Genomic DNA, 27,982 nt, shown 5'->3' on the forward strand with positions numbered 1-27,982 from the left:
CCACAGGGTATGTCCAGCCCACAGGGTATGTCCAGCCCACCGTCTGTCTTTATAAATAAAGTTTTATTGGAACACAGCTATGCTCAAATGTTTACATTTTGTCTATGGCTGCTTTTATGCTACAGTGGCAGAGCTGAGTCATTGTGACAGAGGTTGTATAACCTACAAACCTTAAATATTTACTATCAGGCCCTTTACAGAGAAAGTTTGCCAACCCCTGAACCTGAGGCTTAGAGAGGTGATATCACTTGTCCAAGTTCACACAAGTAGGAAGGAGCAGCCAGGCACCCAATAGGTGCTCAATACATGCTCCTGAGAAAGGTGTTTGTATGTAAACAACTCTGATCTGTGAGGACTTGCATGGTGACCCTTCGGGAATCAGAAATGTCCTCCCCATTCATGTGGCCCTGGTCTTCCTTCTCTGGCTATAGTGGAAACCGTCCTGCCTTCCTGCTTAAAAATTAATAAAACAGTAAAATGCTGCTTGTAGAGGAGAGGGGTTGTTGTAAAAAAAAGAAAATTTTTTTTTAATCATTCAAAAGCACATCCATAAATGCAATGAAAGAGGAGAAAGGTGAGCTCTCTGCGGAAATGTGAGTCGCCCACATCAGGCGGGAGGAGATGGGCAGCCACCCAGCACTCACAGCCCCTGAGTACACCCTCTCAGCTCAGCCTCGACTCGGGGAATGACAGAGTGATGCGCAAAGTGGACGGTGAGAGGCCAGGCAGGCAGAGCATCCACCCCGGGGCTGGGCCAGGACCTTCTCACTGGCTGATCTCATTTATCACCTCAACAGCCCCATGAGGACCAAGGTCACACAGCTAGAAAGTGGAGAGCTGGAATCTAAACCCAGGTCTGTGTGAGTCCAGAGTCTGTATTCTTTTAACCACCCCGTGGCATCTGCTTGGCCTGGGAAGGGAGACGGGTGGAGCAGTAGAAGCTGGTCTGGGCTTGGAAGAAGCTGGTTGGTCACTCCCATCCAAACAACAGGGACCAAAGTTCCTGGGGCGCCCGGCCTGGCACACCCACCCAGGGGTTCCAATAGGTCCGGACTTGGGCTTTCTGGGTTAGAGGTGTGTCTGCCAAAAACAAACCCCAACCAGCTTTCCCTCCACACTGGGCTCTCCTCCCCTACTCCAGGAAGACAAGCACCAGCCCTACCTGCAGCTGGCTGTGTGACTTCAGGTGCATCGCTTGCCCTCTCTGGGCTGCCACTGTAAGTGTCAGGAGTCCTGGCTGCCAGGCCTGTAACTCTATGACCTAAAGAAGACACCCAAGGGACTTCACTGGTGGCGCAGTAGTTAAGAATCCGCCTGCCAATTCAGGGGACACAGGTTCGATCCCTGGTCTGGGAAGATCCCACATGCCGCAGAGCAACTAAGCCCGTGCGCCACAACCACTGAGCCTGTGCTCTAGAGCCACAACTACTGAGCCCCCGTGTCACAACTACTGAAGCTCGTGCGCCTAGAGCCCGTGCTCCACAACAAGAGAAGCCACCGCAACGAGAAGCACGCGCACCACAACACAGAGTAGCCCCCGCTCACTGCAACTAGAGAAAGCCCGCGCACAGCAATGAAGACCCAACGCAGCCAGAGATTAATTAATTAATTAAAAAAAAAAAAGCCACCCAACTAGGTGCTCCCTACCCTAAATTATAGTATAGACTGATGGGAAATGCTAGCTAACCTCTACCTTGGAATGGCCGAGGGGACAGGCTTGGCCCTGTGTGTTCCTACTGGGCGTGCAACGCACACAGTGTGTCTCTGAGGTCAACCTGGGAAGGCAGGGGCCACTGCATTCCTTCCAGACAGGGAGTGTGGGAAGAGGCAGGCACAAGGGTAGGGGTTAGGTGACTAAGCCGACCCCAGTCTCGCCTTCTGTCACATTTTCCCAGGACCAGACACATTTTGCAACACCTGTACCCCACCTCTTGGAAGGATTTTCTAGATTTGGCCTATGTCTCAGGTATGGAGAAGCAGGATTAAGACTCAGTGCCTCTCCTCCCATGGCAGAGGTCACAGACCTTTGTCCCTGTGATCTGAGGAAAGCAGAACTGGATCCTAGGAAGACTGGGCTGGCTGGTGCTATACACTGGGGAAACTGAGGCCAGAGAAGGTTAAGTTGGGGGAAGAAGTGTGACCAAATCAGAGAATTGTGGCCTGCCTGCCGAAGCCAGCACTCAGTTGTCTCCTCATTCAGAAGGTTTCACAGTGGAGTCTGCAGTACGCTGTCACCAAGTGGTGGCAATGCTACTCTTGCCAGCTCTCTCCTCTTCCTGGACCACTACTGTCACTTCTCCCTTCACCTAACTAACAATTCCACTTTCTCCTTACTCAGGTAGGTCTCTCCAAGCCCCTCCGTGGGCTCCGATGCCCACCAGGCTGTAACATCTGGTGCTAACCCCAACTTCTCATAATTGTCCTGTTCTGTGCTACTGCCTCTAGAAGGTGAGTTCCATGAAATCAGGAGCCTTGTCTCTCCTATTCACCACTGTGGCCCTGGCACCTGGCAAATAGAAAGCTCTCAACCAATATGTGCTGACTGTACCCATTCCTGGGGGCAGGAACAAACCCTAAAGAATCATTAAAATAAGGAAGATTCAAACCACATCACCTGGGCCTCCAGACAGACCTAAATAGGAACTTTTCAAGGCTTCCTGGGTGCCAATGAAGCAAGACCTCATTAGGAGGTTTGCCCACTGCCCCTCCCCAAAATCTACCGAGGAGGGCCACCCCCTCCAGACTATCCAGAAATGGAGGAACTGCAGCCACTTACTCTCCAGATCCCCAACCCAGCCAACAGATTTCCTTCAAAGTCCGGAGGTTAGAATCCTCCCCTTTTATTTTAGACCCCACTGGTGTGCGAGGACGGCACAAGAAGCAGGTGCCTTTAATGGAGAGGAAAACGCGAAGGGTCGGCTGACAAATGCCAGCCATTTCCTCCTGCTGGAGGATGATGACCCAGGGAGTCCCGGCCACCACCCTCGCTCGGCCACCCTTCCTGCCTACAGACCCTGAGCCTGAACCTGCTGGGATAACCTCTGAGATGAGCTTTAAGTTGACACCAGGCATGGGAATCAGTTAAATTACCCTGCAGGGAAAGGAACCACACCCCAGACACCATTCTACACACTTCTTGCATATCACTGCATTGGGTTCTCTTGTTAAGCTTTGGAGGGCGGAGCTGTTATTCCTTTTTTTTTTTTCAGTGTTTGCCCTTGGGTTTTGTTTGGCTCATTGTGTGTACACGTTATTCCTTTTAAAGGATGTAGAAACAGGTTCAGAGAGGCAGGGTGACTTGCCCAACATCACACAGCTAGGGAGTGACCAAGGCAGGGTGAAGCCAAGTCAGTTTCCAAAGACTTTCTACTTTTGCCCCACGCCAGAAAGAGAGGGAGAGGGAGGGAGGAAGAGAGAAGGGAAAGAAAGAGTAAACAATGATTCTCATTCTCCTAAAGGCCATCACCTGGCCTTCCCTCTTGGCCCATCCACTCTGTGTCTGGAAACACCTGCCTGTTTCCTGGGGTACCACAGGATGAGGAGATGCTGGCCTCCATGTCATGACCTGACGGGGGGATCTGATCCAGACCAGGCCTTGCCCACTGCAGGGTCTGAGTCCTGGGGAACCAGGCCCCCTGGGGAGGCAAGCGGAGCAGAAGGGAAAAGCACTTATCGTCCTGTGCAGAGCTCACCCACCTGAGCAAAGCTCTTGCAGAGGTGGTTTCCAGCTGCCTGGGGGCAGGTGGCTGCTGCTAAGCAACAGGCTTTCACCCAACGACTTATCCAGAGTTCATGGCACGCTTGGGGTATAACAAGCTGATGATCTTGGGGGCCGCTACGAATTCAGGGGCTCTAGGAGTCAAGAAGTAGGCTGTCCAATATGGTAGCCACTAGCCACATGAATTGTTTTAAATTTAAATAAAATGTAAACATCAATTCCTCATTCACAACTAACCACATTTCAAGTGTTTGACAGCTGTCCGTGGCTAGCGGTTACCGTACTGGACAGTGCAGATATAGGACGTCTCCATCACTGCAGAAGGTTCTATTGGACAGCGCTGGTCCAGAATTATAATCTACAAAGTCTCTCCCAATCTGCTTCAGCGGCTGCCGTGACTACTAGTTTTCTTACAAAAGGAAAGCCCTATCGTCTTTCAGATAGGAAGCTTCCATAGATTGAGGTAAATTTTGGGCCGGAAGGAGCCACAAGGGTCATGTTTTCCAGGATCATCAACCACCTGGGACTCACACCGAAACTTATTTCCTCTTGAGCTCACGGCAGACATTGCTCATCAGCCTTGGCACTCCCTCCCATGGAACCCAGATACAGCCTCAGAGTCTTTCTCAACACAATGCTCTAGGCAGCCAGAACCAATCCATCCAGATTAGCGCTTGACATTGAATCTGTAAATCTGACCTAGTCCAATCACAGAGGGGAAGAAAGTGAGGCCCAGTGAAATAAAGTGACTTCCCTGAGGTCAGACGATGGGTCAAGGTCAGGCTAGGATTAAAACGCACACCTCCTGGGCTTCCCTGGTGGCGCAGTGGTTGAGAGTCCGCCTGCCGATGCAGGGGACACGGGTTCGTGCCCCGGTCCGGGAAGATCCCATATGCTGCGGAGCGGCTGGGCCCGTGAGCCATGGCCGCTGAGCCTGCGCGTCCGGAGCCTGTGCTCCGCAACGGGAGAGGCCACAACAGTGAGAGGCCCGCGTACTGCAAAAAAAAAAACAACTCACACCTCCTGCTTCCTGTTCTCCCCATCACATCTCCCCCATGAAAGCTCTGGATAGTCCAAGTTCACAGCCCTCAGAAAAAGAGGCCAGGAAACACAGTGACTAAAGACTAAGAAGAGTGATGGTAATTTTAGCAATAATAGTGACAATGCCAGGTTCTTGATCACCTGCTCTGTGGCTGACCCCAAGCCTCACTTCTCACCAGTACCTTCCATTAGTCTCATGACAACCTATAATGTACACATCATTATTCCCGTTTTCCAGATGATGAGTAAGGGGAGACTGAAGACCCACAGGGACCCACCCGAGGTCACATCATCACTAAGTGACAATTATAATCTGATATTGATAGCTGGCATTCAGAGCACTCAGCACTGATCATGCGCAGTTCCATCGTCCTCACTCCAACCCAAGACAATCGCTGGTCTCATGTTACAAGACACTCCCCCAGCTCCTCTCCGGCCAGCACAGCAGACGGATCCCACAATCCCCCACATTAATTCATGGAATGATCAAAATTGCCCCCATTTTACAGATGAGAAAAACTGAGGTTCAGAGAAAGAAGGTGTTTTGGCCAAAGTCCTAGAGCTGGGAAGTGGTGTTGCTGGGCTTTGAACCCTGGGGAGAAAACACTAAACCTTGGATTCCGTTTCTGGAGGTCAACTATTGGGATCTTCCAGAGAGGTCTGCAGGACAGGACGCATGTTAGGGCCACCTGCTGGAAAAACCAAGCCCGGTACTGCTTGCTGAGGCTCCTCATATATAAAATATGGGGAAAGGGGCTGCTTGTGTCCTCCTGCTCAGGCCTCCCCAGCACTCTCTACCTTGGGGAGAAATCACCACTGCGGGTTTAAGTCCTGGTGTCGAGCACCTTCGGGGGCAGCTCACACCCAGCCACCAGCAAGCCCAGCACCTGGCCCAGCAGGCACCAACTCAGCCTGTTCTCACCCCAATGCTTCACCACCTCTTGGTATAGAAATTGCATCCAAGACGAATTGTAAGTAATATTTAATTTTATCAAGGATAATTACATGAAATTAATTCAGCTTTACCTGGAAGCACTTTGTTATCATTTGCTTTCCGAGGGAGCTGGGGTGAGTACTGAGGCCCCCCAGGAGCAACCACGGGAGGGGAGAAGGGAGAGGCTGCTGAGATTGGGACTCAACAAGCAACAGGCATCACAAAGTAATCGAGTGAAGATAACGGCTAGCACTTCAGTGAGTGCCAACTGTATGCTTGTGTGAAATGCTCCTCGTATGATGTCACTTTAACTCAGGACACTCCTGTAGGTGGGCATGTTAGAGCACGCCCCCCATGCCCTCCATTTACAGAAGAGGCCACTGGATCCCAGAGTAATAGGAGCAGACATCTATGTGCCATCAAGGAGAGAGCCTGGTTGAAGCCCTGCCTGGCTACTTCCTAGCGGTATGATCTTGGACAAGCCAGCTTGGGCCTCAGTTTCCTCATCTGTCAAATGGGAATAAGGACAGTGAACTGCCCCAGTGGTTTTGAAGGGTCAATAAGATGGTGCAGACGACACACTTAACACAAGGGGCGCTCAGCAAACGCTCAAAGGATGCTGCTGGCACTTTCGTCATCGTCATCATCCAGCAGCGCTGCATGCGGCCTGGGGCCTCCTGCCTCCACGGGCCCCCGTTTGAGGCTGGGCTGGCGGAGGATCAGGAGAAGAATCTGAAGAAAGTCTAGCTTTCTCGGCCTCCCCACGGAGGCCTCACACACAGAACCTCTGAGCCAAGAAGTACAAATGAGGCCCCGAACAGGCTGGGAAACCCAGGCCGCCCCTCCCCAGGCTCCAGCCCCCAACCCGGCCCTCCAGGAGCCCCCATTTGGGGGCACAGGCTCCCCCGGGCACCAAGAAGAAAAGGGGGCCCCCTCTCCCACAGCTGCTATCGTTGCCAGCCTCCCCAAGGCCCGAGGGGGGTCTGGAGCTGCTCTGAAAGGGCGCCGGGCGCCGGGGGTTCATTCAGCTGTTTTCGGGTGGCTCCAATGAGTTCATTTTACCGCGGTGGAATATTAAACAGCTCCTGGGGAAACAGATGCTGGGCTTTGGCTTCAGAGGGAGGGAGGAAGGGAGGCCACAGGCCGGCAAGGAGAGAATTCAAGTTCCGCTTCAGGCGGCTCCAAAGACCTTTCCAGGCTCGGCTCAGCCTGAGTCGTCACGCTGACCGGTGCCTGGGGACCAAGTGCAGGGCATCATGTGGGAGGCCAGGCTGACACCTTGAATGCCTCACTTCACTTAGGCCTCACAACCACCCTAGGAAATAGGAGCTCTACTATGCCCACTTCACAGATGAGAAAACTGAGGCACAGGGTAGCAAAATGACTCACTCAAGGCCACACAACAAAAGAGGGCACCGAGATTCAAACTCAGGTGCCAAAACATCATCTTGGTCCTTTTATCTACATAACTACCATTCACCACCCTCAAGGTACCCTCTCAGGGGCACATACCAAGCAAACGGAGCCCTGAACAGATGTGGAGCTGCCGGGTGCTGTGCCTCCCCTGAGCTCAGATTCCCCGCCGCTCTGCAGAGAACGATCCCACTTCCTATCATTCTAATAATCCCTGACATCTGAGCAGCTTTCTTGGCGGCTGCCAAACACGTCTGGGTATATCACTTCCTCGAAGCTTCATAGCAGCTTCCCCATTCTAGACGGGGAAACTGAGGCCCAGCCAGCAGGGTGGATCACAAAGCCGCTGCCCAATTAAAGGCAAAGTGATGAAGCAACCCTCCTATGCTCCCCCTGCAGACTCAAGGTCCAGATTCATCCCACTGCCCACCAAGGAAGTTGGCACTCCCTCCTCACCATGGGAGCACAGAGAGGTGAGGTGACTTGCCCAGAGCCACAGAGCTGGGTTCCAAGGTCAAACCCTAGAACTGGGCTGGGTCAGAGCCCCCCACTCCCAACCCTCACTGGCTCCTGGCTATCCAAAGAGGTGCTGATCGTAACATGGGGCTTCTTCCCTTTGGGATTTCATCAGTGCCTACATTTTTTTCCCTCCATGATTAGGAATAAATAATGATAATAACAACAAGTAACATGTATTGAAGCTTACCAGGTACAAATCACTGATCATAAGGCTTAATGCGTATGAATGGGTATAGCCCCCCCTACAGAACCCCACGAGGTCGACACTGCCATCATCCTCACTTCACAGATGAAGAACCGAGGCTCGGGGATCAACACCATGTGGCCTCGCCATTGCCCTTGGGCAACTCCATGGGTGATGGAGACCAAGTGGTCTCGAGGCACGAGCTCTGTACTGTTTTTCCTGTTTCCATGGACTGTCAGTGTCCCCATGCTTAGGGGCAGCCTGGCCCAATGGGCAGAAAATGGGTGTTGGGGGGCACAGATCCGGCTACGCCACCTGCCGGCCACACCCACAAGCAGGTCCTTTTCCTCTCTGCACCTCACCCTTCTCGTCTGTAAAATGGGTCAACAGAAGTAGCTGCTTCACGGTGGGGTGAGGATGCCATGGGTGGCTCACAGGAGGCACTGGCACAAGCTCGGCTCTCAAACTGCCCCCCCCTGCCCTTTCAATGGCTGCAGAGTGATTAAGGAATCCAAACGCCATCCTTGAGTCAGGCTTCTCCTTTTACTGGACCCTAGAGGTTTGCGGGGGGGGAACTCCAGTAAATAGGAATCAAAGGTTCAGAACAAAAAGAGCTGGGCCCCAATCCCAGCCCCACCTGTTATCAGCTGGGAGACTCAGTGTGTCACCACACCTCCTGGGCCTCAGTTTTCCCATCTGTGAAGTAGGATGCCTCCTGGGATGCTGACGGGGTTAGAGCAGTGAATTTGGGAGTCACACGGTGACTCCCCTTCCCCTCAACACCATGGGAGTAGTTTTCAGCCCAAAACCTTAAAAAAGAAGTCTCAGTGACGAAGTCCCCTGACTCTAGTGAAAAAGAGTAGGAGGAAGCTCCCAGAACCCACAGGCAGGGGCTGGGCTCCAAAGGGTTAAGCTCAGCTCTGATTTCTCCCAAATGGCAAAGACAGCAGCTGAGGCTGCCCCCCTGCTCCCCGCTGCATGAAGCCTGACCCCTGACATTTCCACTCCCAGCCGCACTTGTATTTAAAAAAGGGAAGGAAAAAAATTTAACCATCCACACAGACAAACAGTTTGGGCAGGCAAGGAAGGAGGGGGGATGCTGCAGATTTCCTTTAACTGAGTTCAGTTCACCCCAAAAAAAATTTTTTTAAAGAAAGACCTAGAAGGGAGGCAGAAAGGGGAACAGAAGAATGAAAAGGTGGCAGACAAGTTCTCTGGAATCACCGGGTACCACTACATTTTCTGATTAATTAACCCTGAAAGGGGCTGCTCTCCCAGCCCTTCCTGGGGGAGGTTCTGGCTGGCAGAGCCCCGTTTTCAGAGCGGGGCAGCCTCTCTGGGGGGGATTCACTTAGAGGTCCCGGGGGAGCTCAATCCCCTCTCCAGGCCACGCTGCAGTTAAAGCCAAGGATGATAAGGAATTTATCAAATGAGATTTACACAGGGAAACCCTAATTAAGAGGTTAGTCTCCAGTTTAATTGCCTTCAAACCTAGGCAGGCAGGCCCAGGCAGATGGATTTTCAGTCTGACCTCATTAAAAATTAATAATAACCAAATAGAATACAGAGGAAAATCTGAAGTCCACAATGTGGCTAACAAGTAGAGGGGGGCAGGGGGTATGAAGGGCCAGGGACTGGCCTGACCCAGAATGCGCTGGCTTGTGCCCCCTGGGCTGGCCTCAGACCCTGAGCTTGTGGTCCTTCTCTCTCCTCTCTTGCAATCTGGTAGCTCTGGGCTCTCTGCTCCTTGAAGCCTTTTCTCCCCCAGCCCCTGCTCCCCTTGAAGCTGGCACGCCGAATATAAATTGGAAGCATGCATCTAACCCCAACCCCAGGCGGACGCCACATACCAGACAAAATGACTACAGGCCTTGGTCATCTGGGGTTAAGAATGGTTTTTGTTTTTGGCAGGGAATGTGGAGGAGCCCAAAGGAACTGGCCCGGACAATTGTTCCAGGAATGAAAGGCAGAGAAGGAAAAAGAAGGAGGAGGGGGGAGACGGCAGAGAGGGAGATGGGGCAAACACCTGGGGAACCACAGCTGGAGATGTTTTTCTGTCCCTCGGGGAATGGCCTGCAAAGTTTTTGCACCAGTCTTTAAAACACAAGGGGGACATGGATGTACCCCACTCTGGGCAGATAGGATTTTGCTCTTTATATGTACCCTTTTCACTGCCCCCCACCCCACCCAGCTTGGTTTGATTAAACTATAAATTAATGCTTGAGGCAGAGAATCAGAAGAGATTTCTTTCCAAGAGCCAAATCTAGGAAAAAATCTCCAGCAAACGGACTTGCTCATTGTCACGTGGATCTGGGGAGAAACACAAGCAAGAAGCGAAGTCCTACAGGGTACGGGTCACTTCTGTCCCAAGTCGTTGACCCAGGCCAATGACAAAGTAGCAGGTCAGAGTTATGGGCGCTTCCTCCCAGCCAGGCACAGTTTTGAAGGGCGACTCATGGTTTGTCTCGTACACATCACCATCCACATACAGTGCGATTAATATGCTTTACATGTTATTAGCATTGCTACTGTGATTTTTCGAAGTTTCCTAACATTAGCAAGGGACTGATTTTCCAAACCTTACACAAACAGAGATGCTAAGAAGTGGGTATGCGGGGCCAGGGTATTGAAAACCCTAAGGGGCTTCAGAAAATGCACGACTTTTATCTCAGAGCTGTTTCTCACTGACTTGCATTCTAAAACATCTAGCCTGCTGCCTGGGGAATTTCTGCCAGCTGCAGTGGCCACCATCGCTACCATCCATGGCACCCAAGATCACCCTCCAAAACTCTGCAGGCAGATTTCCCAGGGTTCACAGGAAAGGAGCGATGCTGCCAAGGGGCCCCCGCTCCCCTACTTTCTGCAGTGTGCCACCTCTTCCCCTTGCAGGTTCTCAATTCCTCTTGCATCTTACTTACACCAGGGTTTGCTGACCACTGTGATGTGCCAGACACTGGACTGAGCGCTTCTCACTATTTCCCCTGATCCTCACCAAGACCCCGTTTAACCCAAAAAACAGATGAGGAGACTGAGGCCCAGGGCAGGCGGTGAAGGGATAGATGCAGGGAGAGGCCGGGCTGCTACAGCAGCAGCACTGACTTCCTGCGCTGTCCTCCTCCCCAAGGCCTGGGATGCAAAAGCCAGTTCCAATGGCCAGTGGTCAGGTGACTAACGGAGGCCATTCCAGCCTCCTCTCACAGCCCACCAGGGTCAGTCAGGCCCTGATGTCTCTAACAAGCCTTGGCTGGGACAGGGGCTATATCCTGGGCCCCTGGGTCTCGGGCAAGCAGAGCCCATGGAAGGGAGGGGATGGTGAGGACCAGTGTTGGGGATGGAGAGAGGGGGCAAGTGAAGTGGGGCTGAGGAATTCCGATGCCCATGGCTCCCTCCCTTTCCTCCTCACCCCTGCAGAGACAGGGGCTGGGACCTTGACCCTGGACCAGCTCCTCTGGAGGAAACCCCCACCATCCCTGCTAGGTCTCAGGAGAATTCGGGGGGCACTGACTCCCAGCCCTGGGACCACATAAGAATGCACCCCAACCGCTGACAAAGCCCCTTCCTTCATTCATCCAATCACTGGGCATCTACTGGCCATGGAGCCAACGCCAGGTCCTGGGGGAAAAATGCTGCTTCGTCTTCATTTTCCACTCACACAGCAGAGTCCCCTGCTATCCTGGCTAATGGGCCCACCCCAGACCCTCTCTCCTTACACTGGCCAATTTTCTGTGGATCATTCATGCAACTGTCCTTTTTCTCTATATATTCACTGGGTAATTCCCTCTCTCAACAGGCGTGGCGTCTGTTTCGTTCACAGCACCGATTCCAGCACGGTGCAGAGAAAGAACGTGACCGATACACAGGCAGAGGCTCCCTGCTCACGGGGCTCTGACTGCTGGGGATTCCAGAATTGACCCACTTGACAGGCACATTGAGGCTCAGCAAGGTAGCACAGCCTTGCCTCAATCACACCAAGCCACCTCCTGGCCCCCAGGCCTGGGGCTCTGACTGCTGCCCCTTCACCCATGGGGAACAGATGGTGAAGATTTGGATAATCAGTGACATGACTGACAGCTGTCAGGAGGACGGTGTGTAAGACTGGGAGCTGGTCTTTGGTTTGTTTTTTTTTTTTTTGCCAGTCTCTCTTTTTATTTTTTATTTATTTATTTTATTGAAGTATAGTTGATTTGCAATATTGCATTAGTTTCGGGTGTGGAGCAAAGTGATGTTTTCAAGTTTCTGTCGGTGAGAAATCAGCTTCTCAGCTCATCCTTAGTGGTTCTGAGCACGGGCTCCCAAGTCAGACAGGCCCAGGTGTGAATCCGCCCTCTGCTCCCCACTTCCCAGTTGGGTGACCTCAGGAAGGTCACCTTCCCTCTCTGAGCCTCAGTTTTCTCAACTGTAAAATGGGGCTTGGTGTGATTGGCACTCAGTGACTGCAGCCTGTCAGGATTCCTTTGCAACTCAGAGTCAGGGAGGAAAGCAAAAGAAAACCCTCCAGAAGGTGGACGCCAGGCCAGGGTCACCCGGAGGCTCAGTCCGGCTGGTCCTGTGCCTTCCTGTCCGGTGACCTCTGTTGGGCCTGGAGAACAATGCCTAGGAAAAGAAGGAAACAGTCTCCCTGGGCTCGGACGTGAACCATGCCCTGCCCAGATCAGGGGGAGGACAGACATCCCGCAAGACCCCCACCTGTGGCAGGCTGAATGCTCCCCTGGGGCCTGAGTCCCCTGTCCTTGGGGAGGGTGCGGACACGCCCTACCTTAACCTGTGGCCCAGCCCGGGTGCTGCCAAACTATTGGAAGAGAGTTTCTGCCTCCTCAGAAGGGGCCAGGCAGGAAGGAAGAGAAGGGAAACACATTTCTCAGCTACTCTGGGCTCAGATGCAACCACCATTAGTCACCATTAATCACATATCTACTATGTGCCGTGAGGTCCCATCCCTCTTGTGCCCAAGGCCCTCCCCTGCCCCCCCATCAAACCCACCCTCCTGACTTGAGTGTGATGACAAGCCCTGAGTGGTCCGGCCCCTCCTGCTTGGACAGGCTCTCCCCCCACACAACCCCTTCCTGTTTCTGGAACTTGCCAGCTCAGTCCTGCCTCAGGGCTCCTGCTCTCCCCTTGTCTGGAACACCCTTCCTGCAGAGCTGGACCAGACTGGCTCCAGGGTGTGGGAACCTATTGTTAAATATTCAGGAATTCTGCAAGCCGGCTGACAGCTGACATTACAGCTTGACATGGGCCACGGTGGGAGTATTTACACCACGGGAATCGGCAAATGCTCTAAGCCGAACTTTCCCCCTCCCTGGAGAGCCAGTTGTTGAACGGCTAGCAGCACACCACTGACTGACTCCTCATCATTCAGGGCTCAGCTTAACCATCACCACCTCACAGAGGCCTCCCTGGTGGCCCCGTCTAGAACCTCTCATGCCCATCCCCTTCTGATTCTCTGTTTGCAGCCCTGCTCACCCCGTGACATTCTTCTTGTTTGTTGTTTGTCTGTCGGTCTGTCCCCTCCCCTAGAATGTAAGCTCCGTGAGGGCAGGAGCTTTTGCCTATCTGGTTCCCCACTGCATCTCGGCACCTAGAACAGCATTGCCGTATGGTAAGTGCTTGATACGCGTTTGTTGAATGAATAAATATGCCGGGCATTTTGCATTCAGACTTTACTACCATGCTTTCAGTATTATTTTGAACCTCACCTCAATCCCTCACTGTAGTTCAGGGATTCTCAACCTTGGCACTTCTGGCATTTGGGGCTGGATAATTCTTTGTCGGGGAGGAGGTGGAGTGAGGACGGCCCCTGTGTGCTGCAGGATGTTTAGCAGCGTCCCTGGACTCTACCCTAATGCCAGTAGTGCCCTCCTTCCCTGCAGTTGTGGCAACCAAAAATATCTCTAGACACTGGCAAGCATCCTCTGGGAGGTTACATCACCCCAGGTTAAGGACCACGGCCAGGGCCCTCAGGAAGCAATGTTACTCTCCCCAGTTTGCCACTGAAGACACTGAGGCTGGGAGAGGTGCTGGGACATGGCCGAGGGTCCCCTGTGGGAACAAAGAATGACTCCCCTCCAGCTGATTCCAAAGCCCTCGCTCTCACCAACCTACCCTGCTGCTTGCTGCCCCTAGGGCACAGGGTTCAGCAAACCTCTGACAGGGGCACAGGGATTACACCTGTGTTGTGGGTCCTGTAACCTGTGATTCACCTGCCCAAGGTCACACAGCACCCAAGTAGCAGAGCTGGGATTCGAACCCAGGCCTGTGTGACAGCTAGGCCCTCCCACCCTCACCTGGAGCAGGGACCTCGCTTACTCACTCCCTGGCACATTCTCTCTCTCTCTCTCCCTCTCTTTCTCTCATGCTTGCTCTCTTCCTGTTTAGCCCGAGCCTGCCAGGTTCCTGAGGCCCCAGCCGAGGTGCCAGACATGGGGATCTAACTTCTTTATTGCCAGCTCCCAGACTGTTTATGGCTGGCACAGGCTCCTATCAAAGTGCTCGGGGGCCGTGGGTCAGCTCATTTCACAGATTCCTTCCACGAGAAGGCTGACCCTTCCTCATGTGTATCAGAAAACTGTTCCTTCAGAGCCTAGGAGAGCTGTCAAGTGAAAGAAAAATACCAGAGCATTGCCATCCCACCACCAGGGACCCGGGCCTCACCATGGCTGCCCACACCAGGCTGGGGCCAGCTCACCAAGGTCCACACCCAGTCTGACTGCCCCCCACAAGGACAGGGTCTGACGGTGAGGCCTCAGAACCTGCAGAAGCAGCAGGTTCCAGCCCAGCCCTGCCCTAGGCCATGTAACGTGTACTGAGCATGGCCCCAGGCACCGGGCCCCGTGCTAAGGGCCTGATGTACCGACTGGCGTGGCTCCCCTCCAGCCGGCATAACTCCATAGCCCAGGACAAGTCACATGGCCTCTCTGCTATTCATTTCCTCGCCCTTAAGACAGGACAAACGCTAGCAGCAACACCATCTTGCACTTCGAAGGGTCATATGACACTACAAATGAAACACCGGGCATACAGCAGGAGGTTAATAAAAGCTGGTGCTGGCACAGCGCTTCCTCATTGTTGGGCAGTCTTCTGAGCATCTACTCAGGCATATATTAACTCACCGAATCCTCCCCCACCCCCACCCCACCCATGAGGTATGAACTATTATCCTCTTTCCCTGATGAGAAAATGGAGGCACAGAGAAGTTCAGTAGCCTACCCAAGGTCACACAGCTGGGAAGTGGAGTTGCTTGGGTTTGAACCCAAGTAATCTGCCAGAGCCTGTGCTCTTAACCACATCATTAAAATCATCCTATTTAGTCCTATTTAGCTAAAATCATCCCATTTAGTCTTCATAATACTTCCACGAGATACGCATTATTTTTTTTTTTCCTTTTTTCAATTTTATGAGGAAACCAAGCTGGAAGCACTGAAGAGGTGATAGTCACATAGCTCAGAAGAGTCAAAGAGCCAGGCCTGAAATCTAGGCCACCCATCCAGCAGGATCTGGTGCTACTGTGGCTTCCCCAAGGTCAAGAATCATGTCCTATACAGCCTATACCTCCTGTAGCTCTGAAAGAGGAAGGGGAACAGCGCTGCTGTCATCAGGAATGTGTGTCCTCCATTGGTGCTTCCTACAAAAGGTGTGGAAACTTCTCGTTTAAGAAGACCTGGACTCTGGTTTGCACAGGCTCAGCAAAATCAGATCCTAGCTCCCAGGTGAGGGGTCAAGAGGCAGTAAGGCAAGGTCAAGGCTGAAGTTCAGCTATAGTGCAATCCTTGCTGTGCAGCTGTGCTGTGTGACATTGGCTGAGTTGCTTGCCCTCTCTGGGCCTTGGATCTCTCAGCTGGAAAACGTTGTGGAGAAGGGGCACAAAAATGAGAAAAGTTTTTTTCCCATTCTATAATTTTGCCTAAACGTTCACCTTCGTGCTATTTCAATAGTGAAAATTACAAGCATATTTTCCAGGATATCTATCTACCATGACACTGCAGCTTCACCCTCCGTCACGTCTGGACATCTCAGTTGCCAACACAAATCTACCCAGTATCTCCACATACGCAGGAAAAATTGGGTCAGCAGACAGTGGCCCATGGCAGCCGGCAAAATAAGCTCTCAAAGACTTTCCACAGCAATGCTGCCGCAAAGATCTGCTGGAATGCACAAAGTAGGCCTTCTAAGAAGTTCTGAATTTCCACTCCTCCCAAAATGGCCACAGAGGCCCTGGCAGAGAGCTGACCCACAAAACCGCCCCTTGGTGGGTGCTCTGGGGCTAAAAGCATCCTCTTTCACAGCTGTCACATAAAGGGGAGCAGGCAGTGAGCACCCAGTCTTCCTCTGAAGCAATGAAAAAGCAGGGGAGAAAGGGACGCACCAAGAGGATGATGGGGAGTTCCCTGGGGCGAGAGAGGTGAGCCTCCTACCCAGGGAAGGTGAGGGGTTGAGGGGCACCAAACACAGACAGTTCAAGTTTCAAGACCAGTTTCTCTATTTGTGGAAACCATCAAACCCTCCCAAACGCACCCCAGGAAGAAGGACGAAAAAAACCAAAATGTGGGTGAACCCAGCCCCTCTCCCTGTTCTCAGCCTGAACGTGGACAGGGAAGAGACAGAATCACCATTCCATCCTCTGCAGGATCTAACTTCAAAAATCTTGCGCACAGAGTAGGGAGGCAAGGGGCCTACTGAAAACTGGGACACCAGTTTTTGCAGGCTTAAAAACAGATCAATTTTACTCTAAAGTTTAAAATGAAACATGTTCCTGTTTGGGAAAAGAATTTCATTAGGAGGAAAATATAATATAAAAATACCCATTTAGAAAGAATATGCTATTAATTCTTAGCACTCTATGCAGAAAGGAAAATTGCATTTTTATCTAAATGGTTTTTCTGCATAAGCCATTTACAATATTCTTTGCCTCTCTATAATAGGCCCTGCTACCATTAGTAGTGGGACGACCAGGCTGAGGGCTGAAATCGCCCTCAAACACATTTAATACATAACCCCTGAAAATCTATTCCAACAGGGACCTCAGCAAACAGGCCCGGCATTCCTTTTTTTAAGGAAGAAATAAATATTGCTGAGGGGGTTGGGAGTGGTGTGCTGATGGGAGAGGAAGGGACAAGATGGTTTAAGTTAAAAGCAAGCGCTCTGGGTCCCTTTAGCCAGCTTTAAAATTGCAACCGATTTTTGGCTGCATGATTGCAACCATTTGACTGCCTGCGTGTGTATCCACCCCAAACACACACACACACACACACACACACACACACTCACGGGTTTCCATCAAAAAAGCAAACAAGGAAAGGATGAAATTCAGGATACGAAAACAAACTATTTTTAAACACTAAAGCAAACACACCAAGATAGCAATACTGCTATTTTCCCATTAAACTAAGTTTCTCTCAATTTGAAAAGTGAGAATAATCTAAACAATACTTCCAAACAAACTGCAGGGAGCTTGGGTGTTGTGGCCTCCGACGGCTTTAACAACGGAAAAATCCCCTCCGTAGAGAAGGAAAAACACAGGCGGGGATGGGGCCGGTCGGTTTTGCCACGTCCTGCCACGTCCCACCAAACGGGTTCCCCCAACATGCCTGAATGCCCAGTGGTCTCCAACTTCAAAATGCAATACTTTTTCTTTTTTCCGAAAAGTTGTTTTTTGTTTTTTGTTTTTTTAAAAAAAGTCTTCGAGCTCTTTCTCTCTTGGATTTCCAAAATAACTACTTACTTAATACCAAATGTCGGGGAGCTAAATTAATTCATTAAGGAAATGCAAGGGCTGTGATAGACACGGAGCGTGGGGCCCCCTGTGATTTCGCTGCCATGAGCCAGAACGTCTTGGGCTGCTCTCTTCCGGCAAAGCTCAGTCCATAAATTCTCCCTTTCAAACCAGGAGCCCAGAAATGTCATAATTATAGCTGATACAGGTAACAGGTGTGCCCCTCTGTTCCTCCCACCTCTGACACCGCCTTCCAGACAAGCTGCTGGAAGATTTAGTGGTCTAGTCAGGGGTGTCGTAATTACCGGAAACGATTCTGGTTTTAAGGGTTAGATAAAGACCCTCTCCAAATTTAAGGCCAGACCGATGTCCATCAGACTTTAACGGGCCCACATAAAAAAAGAAATTGTATCCTCATCTCTCCAAATGCCTGTTTTCCCAGCGCCTCAAGTTCATTTCAGGCTGGCCCAGCGCCGAAAATACTCCTGTCCAGCCCTCGCTCTGCAAAGGCAAGGACTCAGTAGGAACTGATGTTCAAGGAATTAAGCAACTGGGGAGGGGAGGGTGGCTCAGGAAACCCATTTGCTCTACAACTGTTAAGCCAAAATCTGTCGTTTAAAAAATAATAATAAAAGTGGAATTTTAACCCATCATCCAGAGATAGAGAGACAGGAAGGCTGGAGGGAGCCCAGGAAGAAAGGGAGGGGGTGTACCCAGCGATGCCTGGCTAAAGAGCCCGCCATCGAGAATGACACACTCTCCCCTTCTGAGACTCGGTGTTCGGAAAGGCTAAAGCTGCAGGCTGTTTTGCTCTGGTTTTCTTTTTCCCAGCTTTCGAGACTTAAGCATACTTTTTCTTCCTTCTTTGGAAGTCAAACCACGCGTTTCCTTAAAAGTTACACACACACACACACACACACACGCACGCACAAACACCCAGCACCACCGTTTGTCAAGGAGCAGCATGGAAGGTGCCCCAGAGAGGTTTAAGATTCTTTACTCTTCTCCACGTCTGTGCTCAGCTCCCAGTCAATTAAGAATTAATGCTTGAAAACTTTCCGGGGACCAAGACACCAGAAGGAAGCCGATGGATGTTCTTTGGCCGTGTCCAAGGCTCTGGGGGGCTGAGTTTGTTGGATTGGGCTTTTCCTCCCTCCTCCCAGACAAGTGATGCTTGGAGGGGCCTCGCCCTCCCTTCCTGTCCTGAGGAAGTGGTGGGAACCTCAACTGGGGGCCTTTATTCCGTGACGGCCAAGGGGGCCCATTAGTGCACACAGTCACACACACACACATACACACACACACTTCTAATCCCGGCAAAATGCTTCACACACACTGAGCACAAAATAAATGCTTATTAACTAAACTGACCCCAAATGGTGAAATGTACAAGTAAATTAATCACGCCTCTCCTGGAGGCCTAACAGGATTACAAATTCGGCAAAAATTGACCACACGGAGATCAATAAGCTTCTACTTAAAATTGAACAGGGCCAAAACTTTGCATGAGCTGCTTCTTGGGGAAAAAATTAATTTATTTTTTCGTTTCTTATTAAGACTTCTCAGGCCTGTGTGTGTTCATGTGTGTGTGTGTGCACTCATGTGTATACTCCAGTAGGGGCGCGCATGCCTGCGTGCACAAGCAGAAACCGGCAAAAGGCATCCAGAGCTTTATGCCCAGACAATTTAGAAATAGTCACGGCATAAGGATCGTGAAATTGCTCCTGTTTAAAAAAGCCAAATTTTGGTCCACAGCCTCCCTTCCCTCAAATACTAAACAACCACCAAAAGTTACATCGTAGGAGACGAAAATGGTCAATTTGCTTTGAGCCAATTAGGCCTGCTGATGGCTGGACCGTGGGTCCCCTGAAGGGGAGGAAAGTGAACCTCTAATTCATCCAGCTCCTTTCCACACTCGGCTTATCTCGAGTCAGGGAAATCTTCCTCTTGCTGAATTTGTCATCTACTTGCCTTCCCTTTTTGCCTACCATTCAGAAAATGGAAAAAAATGTATGTATTGTGTGGGAGGGCACTGCTTGCGTTTTAAGACAGTGGGACCTGCCTGCAAAGTCTGTAATAGGCAAGATTATCCCTAAAGAGGCTCAGTGCTGGGAGAGAAGCATCAGTGGTCACTTTACGGGGTCATCAGGGAAAAGGTCACTCCTTTTTCCCACCCCCATCGTCCCTCTTTTATGGAAAGATCTGGGTGCATCTGTGAAACTCTATGCTTCTGCAGCAGGCCTCGTGGGACCAGCTTCTCTGCAGGAAAAGTTAGCCACAGCCACATTACGAGGCTCGATCCACCCAGGGCCCATCTGGGTCTTCATCCCCGCGCCCCACGCCCCGGCACCGCATGGCTAGCTTGGCCACTAACTACACAGAAAGGGGCTCTGACTGCTAAAAGACCCATGACGTGGTCATCCGCCCCAGGCTGGGTTCCCCACATCTATTTCCCCCATACATCTGCGGTCACGTGGAAGCCCCAGGCCCAGCAGGGAGAGCTGAGCCAAGAACTTTCTGTCCTTTATGATGGCCAACACCAGCCCCCAAGCAATTCCCTCACTCCCAGCCTCGCCCGGGAGGTGTTACTATAAATGACTTCCACACTTACAAATTATTTTCCACTCCTAAACCCTGTGTCGGTAAATATTTCGACTCATAGGGACACACTTCTCCCCTCTCCATCCATCCCTTGATCACCTGCCCCCGCCCCCGGAGAAAATAAACTGCACCCCCATCTCCATCCAGTCTTCCTAACTGGGGCTGTTTCTCTCTCTGCCTTCCGGCTCAGAGGAAAGGACAGAGTGTCCACATCAGGACTCAGGCCCTTGAATTTCAAGGACTTTTCCAACAGCCCATGCGGTCAGCGTAGAACCCGCTTACTTCCCAGTGAACACTCAACCAAGCCTGGCTTTCTCTGGAAGGCTGAGCTCTGGGGATTTCAAAGCAGGCTATGTTTTCTGCCGACTTCCCCAGCCCTTCTCTGATCATAAGATGGTCCCTCAGAAGTATTTTATTCCTGGTGGTCGTTGCCAATCACTCGACAATACCTGTGTCCCCAGATCCAAGGGCATCTGAAAAACACTGCTTCATGGTAACTTTAAAGGGTCATATCTTTTCCGCATCTCACCCTGCCCCGGATGATTGGACGAACAGGGGGCAGGGTGTGTGTGTGTGTGTGTGTGTGTGTGTGTGTGTGTCTCCTCTCATTGCAGGAGCTCCCAAATATGACCAGGGGCACCACCAATGGGTCTCTCAAACTGGGGACAGACAGAGTCCTCCAGTCATACCAGGCAAAGCCAGCTGGGTCAGAAAGGCCCAAGCCCACCCCATTCCAGTGAAAGTGTTGACCCAAGCTCTGAGAGCAAATGAAACCTTCGTGCCCAAACACTCTTTAAATTATCATCAGCAGTTAGAAGGGAAAACTTATTTTAAGTCCTCAGATTGCACCTCCGGGCCACTTAGTTCTCACAAGATGGTCTGCTGGAAGAGGGAGCAGGGTGGGGTAAGGCCCAGAAGGGTCTCAGCACCCAAGTTAGTCCACATCTCCTCTGAAGGCATGACAATGTCGTCTATTTCTGAGTCACCCTGGAGCGGGGTTTTGACACGTGCAGGATAAAAACAAGAGCTGGTTCCCTCCAACTTTCCAAAGACCATCCGCGTCAGTGGGCCCCAAAGATGCCTTCACAGAAGGGTCTCCTTGTTTTCCTAAATCATTTTCCAACACACCTGATTCACTTAAACTGAACACTAGCAGAGGTAAGTCATACTGAGACCCAGAAAATCAGAGATCTCTCCTAAGAATCGGAATCCCAGGGCCAATCGTTCCATGAAGAATCCAAGATCTTCCACAGAGATGTCAAAGACAGGAAGAAGACAGAGCCTTTGGGTCACACAATCCATCCTACCAGCTACAGAGGAAGTGAGGCGAGCTGAGTTCGCTGGACCCCTGAGCTTTAATGATCAGAACGTAAAAGCCTGCTTTCCCCCTACCATGTGAGTTTGTGTTGGGATGTTTATTGGAGGTTCCCCCTCCTTGGGGAAAAGTCTATCCCACATAAGATGTTCCATCTGGGACATTCAGAGAGCCAGTTTGTTATCATGAATGCGCTAAGACCTCCAAACTGTTAAATTCAATTGCCATTATGTTTAAAGGGCATTTGGGTCCTTATGATGATGCATAAATCGTGAAAGGATCAGCACACGACCACTATAAAGTTCTCCCTCTGATCCTGCTTGGCGAGGATGCGGAGGTGGTGAAAACCTACCAGCTTTCTCAGCCAAGAAGGAAAATGAGAATTTGGGATGCTGGGGCTACGATGGACCCCCCAGCAGTAGGTATCAGGGATGCCAGTTCGAAGTGGCCTTGCGGGGCCAAAACTTGAAGCTATCAGGGCCCACAAAGAGCCCCTTGGATTTCATGATGCTGGGAAGCCTCTCCGCCACTCCGCACCCCATGTCCTTTCTGGGCAAACATCATGTTGGGAGCAGACCCTCCACTTGCTTCCCAAACCTCAGAGGACGCTGATTAAAATGCAAGCCAGCAAACAAAGCAGGCCTCGGAGTCCCACAATAATTACCCCCCGTGAGAATGATGGCTCTCAAACGCCCCTCCTCGTTCAAGTATATCAAACTTAACTCTGCTTTTCCATCCCTGTCACAAAATAAGTTGGGGGTTCTGGGCCCCTGAAGTGCACATCCGTGGGGTAGCTTCTTACCCACACCCTAAAGTCACTGATGGCCCCGTGAGGCTGCGTGTGGATGTGTGTTGTCCTGTCACTGGAAGATGGCAGTAAATGATCAGGGCCGCCTCGGCACTGGGCGACCCGTCCAGCAAAACGTGATGTGCCAGGGTCCCAGAACCATCTCTTCCTTCCGGTCCCATTCATGAGTTGAGGAGACCATTGGCTGAGCTGTTGTGCACCAGGACAGAGAGGGTCCCTGAAGGCAAAGCTGTGACTAATTCAAAAGCCCACCGTCCTCTCCGCCAAGTCGTTGGTACCAAAAGATTACAATAAAGGAGAGGAATTTCCATAAATGAGAAGCAGCGCCCGCTTCCCACAACTGGGAGGGGGCGTGGGGGAGGGGTGGGTGGGCACCGATTCAAAGATTCCTCTCCCGGCTGGAGAGTGGTGTTAGCTGAACTCAGACAGAGACACCTCCACGCGCAAAACTCAGCAAGGGGCGACGTACGTCTGCTACCGAAATACTCCAGATCAAAGTCACCCCCAGCCCAGGAGGCCCGGGAGGCCGAGATTTCATAATTAGGATCTTCAAAATCCTCCTCTATTTTTAGGACTTGCGCTCATTCAGTCCTTTACAGAATCAGAACCTGTCAGCTAAGGCCAAAGAGACTGAAGGTTTAGTTTCTCTCCCTGCCACCGCGCGCCCCCCAACTCTGCTTTTGGAAAGCAGATTAACGGTAAACTAAAGGAGTAGCTGGATGATTTGATGGAAATACACTTGGCCGTGCATATGTATATGTGCGTACGCTGGGGTGGGGTGAGGGGTTTGGGGGTGGGGGGCTCCTTCCCACGCTGAATTGCATGGGCCCTGCTCTCCTCCTGTGGGCTGCAGATAGACCCAGACCGGACATGGCACCTCAGCCACACCCTTTCAAGCCAGCCCCCAGACCACTTTGCTGGGCCCCAGGGTGTACCAGAAGGCAAGGAAACTTGAAAAATTTTCCCCAAATGTCTCTCTTCTCAATCATGCACTCATGTATGTATCAACATGTCCGCCACTAGCAATCAAAACCCACACTCAAATCTGTCCACCCAAGACACGCCTAAAAATAGACATCATCCTAAAACAAACACATCGCTGGGCAAGTCAAAATCTGACTTGAGTCAAAACGATGAAGCTGGGTTATTCCTGCCCTTCCAGACTGAAGACTTGGGTGGAACAAGCAGAGGGGCATCGAGGGAAGAATACAAGGTGCACCCACTAGTTACAGGGGACCCCCCCCCAATAGATTCAGGTCCCCTCTGGCACAAGAGGTTTGGTGTTTTTATATTGCAGTGTGCTTGGGAGGCCTACTTGCCCTTACACACCCCCCGGACATTTGATCCTATTACATAAAGCTATCGACTTTTAATCTCTAAGATTAACCAAACCGAGGCAAATACCGTATTCCTAACTAGAAATATTTATCTCCTAAATGCTTTCGGCAAAGCATATCACTCCCTGGGCAAAGAACACGACCCAAGGTTATTGTCACTCAAGTGGACAGAAAGGTGATTTTGCTAAAGCTTCCAGCATGGAGTGAGTTCAGGAGATCCTGTGAAATCCCAAGGATACACTCAAGTTTGCCCTTCCAGAGTGGGAAGAATTTCCCTCCTCTAATTTCACCTGGTCCTCCTGGACTGTTTATTAAAGATGTATATTTTATATCAGCAGAGAGTATCAAGTAACTTCTTGGCAAGGGCAGCCATATTTTCAGGACCTATTAAGATTTTCTTTGGAAATTTAAATACCTCTGTCAGGCAAACAAAATCATATAAGGAATCACAGAATTTCATTTCTAGAAAGAGAAATTAGATTAACCAACCCTCACTCCTTTCCTAGAAATCTCAATAAAATAGAAGTACATTGCAACAGTCTCTTACTTCCGGTCTGAAGGGGCCTCACAAGAAATCTAACTGAATTTAGATTTAAATTAAGAAAGCTAAAGAAAGCAATCCTGAGAAAATGCCTTCAATCTATAAATATTGTATAGATATATATATATAGGAGAATATATAAGTATATATTACATATTAGAAGGCAGAGGCTATTTAAAATCAAAACAGCCAGAAAAATCCAGTGGCAGAAACCAAAAGTTCAACACCAATAAGCTTCAGGCCCTTAGAAATCCTTGTCCTTTATTAATATTTAGTAGAAATGTATAATTGCAGTTGTGTGCTAGGTGGGGATTTTATGTCAGGATGCGGGCAAAGAAGACTGGTTTATTACAACCATGAAATATTGAACAAGCACCAAAGAAGAGTAGTAGTTTGTCCCAGACTAGCCAGGGAGCAGGCAGACCCAGACCGTCAGCTGCACAAAGGGGGCTCCTATCTGTTTACATTACCCCTGATTAACACCTGCGAAGTTTTGGGTTACATCTTAAGGATGCTGCAAAAGTCACATGAAGGCATGCAACCCGTGCTGGGTAATTTTTGGGGGAAACAGGAGTGCGAGGCTCCATGCCTTCCCAAAACCACTTTGAGGGAGCCTTAAAAATTCTCTCCACGGTGTAAGGAGTGAGGGAAATGACTCAGAAAAACGGCACTAGGAGCCCTCCGGCTCTTACCCCAAGCCTGCCCCATGTCTAAGGAAATTCAATGTTCAAATCCTGCCTGACTAGTATTTCTTAGCACTGCTTACATGTGTTCCGACTGGAACACTGAGAGAAGCATGAAATTCCAAAGATTTCTCCCGCATCACTGTAAAAATATCATACCTCCAAAAGGGGCAGAATTGCATGCAAAAGTGTGTACAGAGAGCTCTCCCGTTTCACGGTGTGTGAAAGAGCGTTTCTAGACATCTCCGGATTTCAAGATAGAGAACAACCAACGGACTAGAAGTTTGGCAATGGTAAACTTATTACAGGAATACAGTTAATTCAAGTTTTGAAAATTGTAAGGGGCTGGGGGGGGCGGGCGGGGGACATACTTTTTTAGGCTTAATATCCTTTATCTACAAACTATCATTATTTCTCCTTCTCTGTTTTGAAATTCCTCCATAGCCACACAGCTATTACAAAGATAGGTGGATGATTTTGCAAACTAATTTCAAATTTATGTGATCCTCGCTGATTTAATAGATGTCTGAATAGGCCCAAACTCAGGCTGGTTTTTTTTGTTGTTGTTGTTGTCTTTCCCTTTGCACAACCTCACCCCTCCCCCACCCCAACTTTGTGCAAACAGAATCTCACGATGAGACGTAGAGTTTTATGATATAAGAGTTGTTTGGCGGGTTAGGAAGTCAGAGGAAGCATAATTTGGAGAGGCTTACTTTCCTGGTTTAAAAAAAAAAAAAATCATCCTCACATGTGATTCTGGCCTAGACTTTGTGAGAAGTGTTACTTGCCAGTAGAGTTCCCTCCCCTCCAAAGGACATCTAAACCCCATAAGACAATCCGGGCACGTCCCAGTGGCTACACAGCTTGTGCAGTTCTAAAGACTTATTCGTTCTCTCCAACCTGAGCACGATCATTTTGTTAAAGACCGACTAGTATTTTGTCATCGGAGCGAAGAATTTCAGAAACAGTGTTAATATTTAATCACATTAGTACTGGCGTGTTTTATGGCGTGACAAAATAAAATATCATTACAAAATTGGGCTTTGCCTGAAAGGTCGGGGGCAGGCGGTCAAAGAAAGTGCTCGCTGGGGCTGGAACCTGGAAAAGGTATATTCAAAGCTGCTTCATGGCTGATGGGACCCTGGGCATGTGTTTACGGAAAAGCAGGATGCTTTCCTTTCAATTCTTTTTTTTCTCAACTCTATTTCAAAGTGGTGCACTTCACTCTGATTTTCAGCCAGGGCACTCGGGGGCCCGTTGAAGGCTCTGTGTACCTATTTATACAACATATGCAGATGGAGCTGCAGGGTGCTATCATAATGAAAAGTTTAATCATCCTTATTTACTACCAGTAAGGGAGCAGGAATCATATGCAGATACCTTATAAAGCCTTAACTAGCAGCCCCAAGGCTGTAGAAGCTGCGAGTGACCTCAATTCGGGGCTTTATCTAGGAAACTGTCCTTCCCACATCACAGAGTGGAAAACAAAGGAGGTCAAGTGGGTGTCCCTGCCGAGGCTTCTAAGGCGGCCAGCCCTGAAGCGGGTCCCTGGAGGAAGTTTCCGTCTCCCGTATGCAGGGGAGGGCTGAGTTTAGTATACAGGGGAAATCAACCCCAAAGTGACTAGCATCTGTTTCCAAAAAAATATTTTCCTTCGTCTGACTGTGACAATGAAACAAACAAAACAAAACATTTCTTTAATGACATTTCTTCATTCACAGTCTGCATTTTTTTTCTGCAAAGGACATTAGTCAGACTGGGAAGGGAACAGTGCAACACCTTAAAAAAAATCTCGTTAAAACCACCCAATTCCTCTGCACCTAAGGCCCTTCAAACGACTTGCAGGCAAAGCGTTACTGGTTTTTCTTTATTAATTCTCTAAATCGTGGGGTTTTTTTTTTCTTTTTAACTCTTCTCACCCCATTTTGGCCAATGTGGTCTTAATTACTGTGGGGGCGGGGGGGGGGAGGGGGAGAAGGGGGAGGGGGAGGGGCAGCCAGACCAAGCCAGGTAGAAGTGACAGGGGCTGGGATTTGTGCTAACCAGTTATTGATCGGCAGGCCCGAGATGTTGTGTACAAGAAAATAAAAGAGAAGCGGGGCAGAGCAAACAGGATGCTGGGTCCAACTCCATTTTAAAAAGGAGGGAGGGGGGAAAAAGGGAGAGGCAGCGGAGGGTCCCAAACTAACCAATTTATGGCCTTGCCTGGGAGAAGCCTGGAGAATGCTGATGCTGGCCGCAGCGTCTGCTGTGCATGCTAAACACCCAGCTTCAAATGAGAGAGCGGCGTCCCGGGCTGGGCAGTAGGCGAACAAAGAGAAAAGCAGCAAGGCCGCATTCATGAATTAGAAAACCCAAGCGGGAAAGCTACCCGGGACAGGCGGGCGTGAAAGCCCGGAGTTCTGAGCCACCCAACTCCTGCCGCACTTCCCCTCTCCCTCCTCCCGCCCCCATCCCCTTCTCCTAAAACCTACCATCACCTTAAACCCTGGGTCAAGAGATGGCAAGATGCAGGATGTGGACTAGGAAAACTAAGGCAGAGGAAAAGAACCTTAAGAGAAGGCGAGGATGGGGGATGTATTTTTTTAAGACACGGTTAAATCGCCAGCTACTGACTCCATGGTAACATTCAGCCTGGTGAAACCAAGGAAATCCAGTGAGTATTTAAAAGAAAAAGGTAGGCATTGTGGGGGTGGGGGTGGGGGGGGTGAGGTAGGAAATGACGTTACGTAAAAAGGCCCCATTAAAAAATAAAATGGATAGCTACCGCAGCCCAGTCGTGTTTAGGTTAAAAAAAAAAACTATTATTATTTTATCGGCAATGGTGGTCCATTTACTGACCCCCACCCCACCCACCTTAAAGGCCTCCAGGCCTGGTGGGGAAAGAGCGCTTAGAATGCAAAGGAGAACCGGGACCGGACATCTGTCACCAAAGCCAGGCGAGATATTGACAAACGCGGGTCCTTTGTGTCTTAAGAATATATATCCATATCCCCATACACAAATGAAGCCCTGGCCGATTGGTCTGGTCTCTGCCAAGTGGACCCCACTCCAGCCCAGGCCCCCCCATCAAATGTCAGGGAGGTGCACTCTGAAGACTGCCTGCCTCCTACCATCCCGACAGGTCTCCAGTTTTTCAATGAAACTCTAATAGTTAAGAAGAGACAAAACAGTTATTC

At 50.3% G+C, this 27,982-nt stretch overlaps 1 protein-coding gene across 3 annotated transcripts in view; it reads right to left on the minus strand.

Moving 5' to 3' along the window:
* MN1 (MN1 proto-oncogene, transcriptional regulator) overlaps positions 1-27,982 on the minus strand; it is a 47,566-nt gene that overhangs the window by 13,564 nt on the left and 6,020 nt on the right. The window contains exon 2 of one of the 3 annotated variants that reach the window (XM_089894636.1): positions 11,927-27,950. The exons of the other annotated variants lie outside the window; for them this stretch is intronic. Within the exon in view, the coding sequence (XP_089750762.1) occupies positions 27,940-27,950 (11 nt within the window). The 3' untranslated portion in view covers positions 11,927-27,939. Of the gene's footprint in view, positions 1-11,926; positions 27,951-27,982 lie in introns of those variants that run through there. 3 annotated transcript variants of the gene reach the window in all.

Source organism: Delphinapterus leucas, chromosome 14 (genome assembly GCF_059928025.1).
Source record: "Delphinapterus leucas isolate spDelLeu-1000000601 "Yukka" chromosome 14, BTC_Dleu_Yukka2, whole genome shotgun sequence".
Taxonomy (NCBI): Eukaryota; Metazoa; Chordata; class Mammalia; order Artiodactyla; family Monodontidae; genus Delphinapterus; species Delphinapterus leucas.